The 8,429-nt window shown below is 50.7% G+C and overlaps 1 protein-coding gene across 1 annotated transcript; it reads right to left on the bottom strand.

Annotated features, from left to right (window-relative positions):
• Nucleotides 1-5,279: 5,279 nt before the first annotated feature.
• Nucleotides 5,280-8,174, bottom strand: LOC136315083 (uncharacterized). The gene is made up of 5 exons (XM_066246262.1): nt 8,154-8,174; nt 7,716-7,842; nt 7,476-7,650; nt 6,950-7,411; nt 5,280-6,885 (listed from the first exon to the last, which is right to left on the bottom strand). The coding sequence occupies exons 1-5, from the start codon at nt 8,172-8,174 to the stop codon at nt 5,280-5,282; spliced, it is 2,391 nt and encodes a 796-aa protein (XP_066102359.1).
• Between the last annotated feature and the right edge of the window lie 255 nt (nt 8,175-8,429).

The following is an 8,429-nucleotide window of genomic DNA, read 5'->3' as shown; positions in this document are numbered from 1 at the left end:
TATTTATTGCATCCATACCACAGTCAAGGTGCTTGAAGCAAAGATGGGACTCAGAGCATTCAAACCAAGGCTTTGCCATCAGTGGACTCTCTGGAGCTCCACCAGTGGAGCTTGGAGGGGTGGTTCTAGGGGTGTAGCCTGAACTGGAGTCCCCAGAGGGCCTGGGAAAACACAGATCACCAGCCCTCAGTCCGCCGTGCATGAGCCTGTGGGTCTTTGCCTTGATGACAAGTTTTCTGGTGACGCTGATGACAGAAGACTTGGTGAACCATGGGCTTAGGTCATTATCGGGACCCACGTGAGCCTCACTTTCCTCGGGCACAGAACGTGACTGAAGACTGTCCATCCCTGTGGTGTTTACGTGTGAGGAGTCTGTTAAAAGTATAATTAAAGAGAGAGAAATTCTTTTAGTTACCGTCTGGAATCGTTCCACTGACTTGGCCTACTTTATTGTGAACATAATAGATTCTCGCATGCCCAGACTGTTGGAGGTGAATTCTATTGTTCTCCTGGGTATTGTGTATTGCCAGAAAATGTATTTATTTAGTTTTTGGAGTCAGGGTGTTGACTCTTTGTGCCTTGTAGGGCGCCTCTTTCTGGATTTGCTCTCTTCCTGATTTCTGATAGCTTTTGGTGGTTAGTAAAACAAGGGACACTTTTGACAGTAAATTGGGGACACTTACTCTTATAATAGACAAATTCTGGAAATAGCCCTTTCACAAATCATTGATAATCTGTTTTCCAATTTTTCAGAATTCCTGATCACCAACAGCTAAGAACTACTGCTCTATATAGTATCACGTTTTACGCTCTTGTACTAATTTATAAGCCCAAACACTTTACAGAGGACCCATGGAAATCCCTAAGGTAGAGAGTAGCCAGCCTGAAGCATCATGAGCTCTAAGGGACAAAGATGTTCCTGATTAAAAAGTGGTGGCGACTGGAATATTTTATATTCCATCCCTCGATCCTTTATGCACTTGTATAAACGGGAAGAGACACTTCAGATGTCTGGGAAAATCAAATTATTATTTGCCATTTTTTTTGGCACACTGAATCACACGTTGTTTAAACAAACACACTGAGTCACACGTTGTTCCAGGCCCCGTGCCAGCTGCTGGGGGAACACATATAAATAATTGACTTCAGTGTTTAAGAAGCCTACATACGACAGACGAGGAAGACCACTTACAGATTACTACGTGGGATAACAACCGGACGTCCGCAATCGGGGGATCATGTACAGAATAGTGTGAGAATGGGTGAAAGGGAGCAAGAAATACCGTGTCGATGGGAAACCGAGTCTAGCAAGACATATCAGTTACCAAGTGAGCTTCTGAAATGGTGTAGGGCAGTGGTCCCCAACCCCCGGGCTGGGGACCGGTACCGGTCCTTGGGCCATTTGGTACCGGTCCACAGAGAAAGAATAAATAACTTACATTATTTTCGTTTTATTTATATTTAAGTCTGAACGATGTTTTATTTTTAAAAAGTGACCAGATTCCCTCTGTTACATCCGTCTAACACTCACTCTTGCCACCTGTCTCGGTCACGTGATACATTTATCCATCCCACCCTAAAGGCCCGTCTGTGAAAATATTTTCTGATATTAAACTGGTTTGTGGCCCAAAAAAGGATGGGGAACACTGATGTAGGGCATTCAAAACCATCAAGACTATTGTCCTTGGGGCTAAACAACAGGAAGAGGAAAGGGCCAGAGATTTCTACAGGATTCCTGTTTGGGGCGTTACTCGTGCCTAAAGAAGGACAGGCCTACTGCGTTACCGCGGCTTTCCGTCCATTCTTCCATCCTTCGCAATGACTCTAAAGCTCCGGGCATTTACAACAATCACCATTTCTGCTGCTGAGTAAAAGAAGTATCCTGACGCTGACTCTAACGTCTTACAGTTAGCCGCTGTTCCCTAAACACACACACTGGAGCACTCAAGGGTCTTTTCATCACTGATAGGTTTTGAATCTGTATTTAATAATCAAGATGGAAGCCGAAGGGGAAAGAGGTTAAGTGCCACTCTTGAGACGATAGTGTCTGTGCAGGTCAGAGCCAGGAACGTCATTTCAGATCACTTGAGGTTATTGTGTGAATAGAACTTCGGCTCTGCGGTGTTGTTGCTTTGGGGAGCTGAAAGTGAGCTGTGTCCTGAACGTATGATAAGAGAATCAGGCGTAGGCAGAGCACTTTCCGAACCCCGGACTGGCGTTCATGTTGGTGACTCGGGCTGGGGGGTAAATTGTTTGAAAAGTGGAACTTGAATTAACGTTTGTTTAGCAGTAGACCATGGCATTAGCTTCCTTTCAAGGAAGTAAAAACTCTTTTGGGGAAAATTGTGCACATTCACACACACATGTATATAAGTACGTATATATTTTAAAGTTATGTTCTGCCTGCTCAGGGTTATCCCTGTGTATATAGGTTCCTGGACGTAGCAATGGGTCTTTTTCTTCTGCGTCATTGAATAAGGTGGAAATTACTTGTTGTGGACTGAATTTTGTCCCCCTAAATTCATGGGTGGGAGCCCTAACCTCTAATTCTTTCATGTGACTATTTGGAGATAGACTCTTTACGGTTAAATGAGGGCATATGGTTGGGGCCTCATCTGATAAAACCGGTGTCCTTGTTAGAAGAAGAGGAGGAGGAGGAGGAGGAGGAGGAAGAAGAAGAAGAAGAAGAAGAAGAAGAAGGGGAGGGGGAGGAGGAGGAGGAGGAGGAGGAGGGGGAGGAGGAAGAGGAGGAAGAAGAGGAAGAGGAGGAAGGGGAAGAAGAGGAAGAGGAAGAGGAGGAAAAAGAGGAGGAAGAGGAAGAGGAAGAAGAAGAAGAAGAGGAGGAAGAAGAAGAAGAAGAGGAGGAAGAAGAAGAGGAGGAAGAAGAAGAAGAAGAGGAGGAAGAAGAAGAAGAAGAGGAGGAAGAAGAAGAGGAGGAAGAAGAAGAAGAAGAGGAAGAGGAAGAAGAGGAAGAGGAAGAATAAGGAAGAATAAGGAAGAAGAAGAAGCCTCTTTTCCTGCGTGCAGAGAGGAAAGGCCATAGGGAAACCCGGCAGGAAGGCAGCCGAGGAGAGAGACCTCACAAGAATCCAACCCTGCTGGCAACTTGGTCTCAGACGTTTTGCCACCAGAATTATGAGAAAATGAATGATTGTTACGGAACTGACCCAGGCTTTGGTATTCTACTGTGGCGGTCACAGCTGACTAATAGATTACTTAACAGTAAGAAAGAGCACATTTTGGTTTTATCCATTTGACCTTTCTGGTCTTAGCCTCTATACAGGGTGTGACTAGATAAGACTGAAAGTTACTTTTCTCTAAATAGATTTTCCTAAAATATTACCTTTCTTTTTTTTTTTGAAAGGGCTTACAAGGCCCCTTGGTTGAAAGATTAGAAAATAGAGGTAAGAAACCAGCTTTGACAAAGATAAGATGGCTCTATATTGTTATTGAATATGGTGACACCCTGTCTGCCTTAGAAAGTTGTCTACATGTTCATGCCCTGGGTGACGTCTGCTTCCTAGTGTACTTCTGTCTGCTCAATCCCTTTCTCAGGTCACGTTCGGCATGTACGGTGACTAACGCACACGGGGACAGCCCTCAGACTCATTTCATTAGGAAAAGATTAGATGAAGATTCTGAAAATTTCCCATGAAACTTTGACGCACAATTCATTCCTTAATTAAAAGCAAACAGCCTTGCTTCCTGGGATTAGGTCGCCTAATTATGTAAAAAGAGAGAGAGAGAGAGAGAGAGAGAAGGTGTTGACAAAGAGTGTCTGAGTAAAAAGGAGGAAGAATAATACCACCAGAATTTGCCTCAAATGAATGCCATCCCAGAAAGTGGGAGACAGGATTGGACGTCGGGTGCATTTTTGAATGACCTGGGATTTGGACTCCCCCCAACTCGGGGGAACAACGAAAGTCGTCAGTGGTCTGGCGACAGGCAGGAGTCAAGCTGAGACTTTGTAAAGAGGGCAGAGGCTGAGAGATTTTCAATCCAGACTGGAGAGAACAGCCCGCCCGCCAGAGGGCCCAGAGTTAGTCTGACCCCACGACTACTAACTCACCGTGTAACCCCAGGCCGGGGAGTCCATCTTTCTGTGACTCCATTTGTGCGCCTGTCAGATGGAAGTAATAACACCTACTTCAGGAGCGTGTTGGAGGGTTTAATTAAATTAGCGCTTTGAGCTTCTTAGGGGAGAGTTATTGGAGAAACGTAAGTTACTGCAATGACGGAAGTCCTTTCTCCTTCTCCTGCATGGGATGTGAGGACTGAAACACACTTCCTGTAATTGGAAAATTGACTAATTTGCCTTCCTCATGGCTTGAGATATGTAGGACAATAGGCCAGACCTCTTTATGATAAACTGGGTCATAATCCAATGCTTTGTTTAACAACAACAACAAAGAAAAATCCAATTTGTGGCAAAAATTTAATTTCAGGAAGCGTTCAACGTGTAAAATTTCTAACACCTTGACCTAAGAGCAGTGGCATCCGCCTGAGCGAGGCGGTGTCTCCCACAGTGCCGTCTGCAGGGTTCACTCTGTTCCTCAGTTCTTCTTCTGGTGAACTGGTCACTTTTTTTTGTGCAAGGGAGGGCGGGTAATGTTATTTAAATAAGGAGTATGTTGACTTTCTAAAGAGAGGAAGGCCCCCATGAGGAAGCATGTTGTGGATAGCGCTCTCGGATGACCACGTGAACAAGCTGCTGGGGACGAGGTCACTGGGACGGAGGGGGACAAGGTCGTGAGAGACCGCAGTATTGGAGAACCACCCGCAACAGGAGCTGGGTGGAGAGAGTGATCATGTGCCAGGATGCAAAGTTCTGAAAGGAAAACAAAAGAGTTGGACCTGAGGGTTTGTAGATGACTCTGCCAAACGATGGTATGAGTGGTGACGCCCAGTGACAAAGTGAGTCACCGCTGCATGGTGGCACTGTCGCGACGAGTGGACCCTGAGCGGCAGTGACGGGTAGAGTGGACCCGATCTCACCGCTGACCCAGGTGTAGGGGGGGGGGCGGGCGTTGCGAGAGGAAATAGCCCTCGTTGGGAAGAGGAGATTGTGCCCTTCAGGGGCGGCCAGGCCTCCACGGGCTCAAAAGAGAGTCTCAGCCCAGAGCACCGGCTGGGTGCTAGACTCTTCTCAGCAACTGTCAAAGCAGTCCTGCTCCTGGGCCCCGGTTCTGACCAACTGCACCGGGTCGGCGGAGGTGGATCCAAAGGGCACCATGCAGAAGCCAACAGAAACCCGACCAGCACCCCTTGACGAAGCTGAGCTAGGTCTCAAAACTGCCGCGGGCAGGGTTCCAGGTCCGGATGGTGCAGGGGACATTGAGAGCGGAGCTTAGCGAGGTGGCAGGTGTTGTGTACAGTGGGTTCCGCTGGGTCCGGATGGTGCAGGGGACATTGAGAGCGCAGCTTAGCGAGGTGGCAGGTGTTGTGTACAGTGGGTTCCACTGGGTCCGGATGGTGCAGGGGACATTGAGAGCGCAGCTTAGCGAGGTGGCAGGTGTTGTGTACAGTGGGTTCCACTGGGTCCGGATGGTGCAGGGGACATTGAGAGCGGAGCTTAGCGAGGCGGCAGGTGTTGTGTACAGTGGGTTCCACTGGGTCCGGATGGTGCAGGGGACATTGAGAGCGCAGCTTAGCGAGGTGGCAGGTGTTGTGTACAGTGGGTTCCACTGGGTCCGGATGGTGCAGGGGACATTGAGAGCGCAGCTTAGCGAGGTGGCAGGTGTTGTGTACAGTGGGTTCCACTGGGTCCGGATGGTGCAGGGGACATTGAGAGCGCAGCTTAGCGAGGTGGCAGGTCTTGCATACGGTGGGTTCCGCTGGGTCCGCATGGTGCAGGGGACATTGAGAGCGGAGCTTAGCGAGGTGGCAGGTGTTGCATACGGTGGGTTCCACTGGGTCCGCATGGTGCAGGGGACATTGAGAGCGCAGCTTAGCGAGGTGGCAGGTCTTGCATACGGTGGGTCCCACTGGGTCCGCATGGTGCAGGGGACATTGAGAGCGGAGCTTAGCGAGGTGGCAGGTGTTGTGTACAGTGGGTTCCGCTGGGTCCGGATGGTGCAGGGGACATTGAGAGCGCAGCTTAGCGAGGCGGCAGGTGTTGTGTACAGTGGGTTCCGCTGGGTCCGGATGGTGCAGGGGACATTGAGAGCGGAGCTTAGCGAGGTGGCAGGTGTTGTGTACAGTGGGTTCCGCTGGGTCCGGATGGTGCAGGGGACATTGAGAGCGGAGCTTAGCGAGGTGGCAGGTGTTGTGTACAGTGGGTTTCGCTGGGTCCGGATGGTGCAGGGGACATTGAGAGCGCAGCTTAGCGAGGTGGCAGGTGTTGTGTACAGTGGGTTTCGCTGGGTCCGGATGGTGCAGGGGACATTGAGAGCGCAGCTTAGCGAGGTGGCAGGTGTTGCGTACGGTGGGTTCCGCTGGGTCCGGATGGTGCAGGGGACATTGAGAGCGCAGCTTAGCGAGGTGGCAGGTGTTGTGTACGGTGGGTTCCGCTGGGTCCGGATGGTGCAGGGGACATTGAGAGCACAGCTTAGCGAGGTGGCAGGTGTTGTGTACAGTGGGTTCCGCTGGGTCCGGATGGTGCAGGGGACATTGAGAGCGCAGCTTAGCGAGGCGGCAGGTGTTGTGTACAGTGGGTTCCGCTGGGTCCGGATGGTGCAGGGGACATTGAGAGTGGAGCTTAGCGAGGTGGCAGGTGTTGTGTACAGTGGGTTCCGCTGGGTCCGGATGGTGCAGGGGACATTGAGAGCGGAGCTTAGCGAGGTGGCAGGTGTTGTGTACAGTGGGTTTCGCTGGGTCCGGATGGTGCAGGGGACATTGAGAGCGCAGCTTAGTGAGGTGGCAGGTGTTGTGTACAGTGGGTTTCCACTGGGTCCGGATGGTGCAGGGGACATTGAGAGCGCAGCTTAGCGAGGTGGCAGGTGTTGCGTACGGTGGGTTCCGCTGGGTCCGGATGGTGCAGGGGACATTGAGAGCGCAGCTTAGCGAGGTGGCAGGTGTTGTGTACGGTGGGTTCCGCTGGGTCCGGATGGTGCAGGGGACATTGAGAGCACAGCTTAGCGAGGTGGCAGGTGTTGTGTACAGTGGGTTCCGCTGGGTCCGGATGGTGCAGGGGACATTGAGAGCGCAGCTTAGCGAGGCGGCAGGTGTTGTGTACAGTGGGTTCCGCTGGGTCCGGATGGTGCAGGGGACATTGAGAGCGGAGCTTAGCGAGGTGGCAGGTGTTGTGTACAGTGGGTTCCGCTGGGTCCGGATGGTGCAGGGGACATTGAGAGCGGAGCTTAGCGAGGTGGCAGGTGTTGTGTACAGTGGGTTTCGCTGGGTCCGGATGGTGCAGGGGACATTGAGAGCGGAGCTTAGCGAGGTGGCAGGTGTTGTGTACAGTGGGTTTCCACTGGGTCCGGATGGTGCAGGGGACATTGAGAGCGCAGCTTAGCGAGGTGGCAGGTGTTGCATACGGTGGGTTCCGCTGGGTCCGGATGGTGCAGGGGACATTGAGAGCGCAGCTTAGCGAGGTGGCAGGTGTTGTGTACGGTGGGTTCCGCTGGGTCCGGATGGTGCAGGGGACATTGAGAGCGGAGCTTAGCGAGGTGGCAGGTGTTGCGTACGGTGGGTTCTGAGTTCTAGAGGACACTATGCGTGGGAGTCAGGAGTCTGAAAGTCGGCACACTGTGTCGTAGTGGATCAGAGTGACCTACAGTCCTGGGCTTCGCGGACTGTGAAGACGTCAGACGTGATGACCACAGGCTGTGGATGCTGGACAGCGGACTGAGGATGCAGGGAGCCCCTGTCAGGGGCACACGGTTCTCTGGGTTCCCTGTCAATCTGGACCACCAGACACAGGAGGATGGGGGAGGGAAGAACTTTCTTCTTTCCAGTGGGGAGTAGTGATGAATATAACCCAAAAATCCAGATTTCCCTTTCTGTTTGCTTTATTATTATTTTTTTAATCTTTATTTTTGGATAGATACCCAAAAATATAAAGCCTTGTCATGTATCTATTTTTATTCAAATAGCCTCGATTGATACACCTGAAAAGGAATGGTGAGTTCTTGTTTCATGATCATTCTTGTGCTTAGTAAACATGTGTCTGACACAGCTGACCACCCTGACTCCCACCAGTGAGGATTCTGTACCAGCTGGTTGGCAGGTGGCATCCAGTTAAAGAGAAATACTTGTCACAGCCTGCCCGTCAGTGACCGGACAGGTGAGGACGGGTCTGGCTGCTGAGGACTGGACCCAGCGTGATTCTTCTGAGGATTAAATCCTGCACTTTGGCCATGGGAGTATCTGTCAGTTGCCGGTACAATGAGACTTTACAAGTACTGTGGCTCTGAGGGTCCAGCGTGGAGAGAAAAGAAAGCTCTACAATGTCCACGTGAATGGAGGATCATGTGGTTTAGGAATTTGGG

Source organism: Saccopteryx bilineata, chromosome 11 (genome assembly GCF_036850765.1).
Source record: "Saccopteryx bilineata isolate mSacBil1 chromosome 11, mSacBil1_pri_phased_curated, whole genome shotgun sequence".
NCBI classification, from domain to species: Eukaryota; Metazoa; Chordata; class Mammalia; order Chiroptera; family Emballonuridae; genus Saccopteryx; species Saccopteryx bilineata.
Note: the sequence above shows the minus strand (reverse complement) of the source record. Positions and strands in the feature narration are given on the sequence as shown.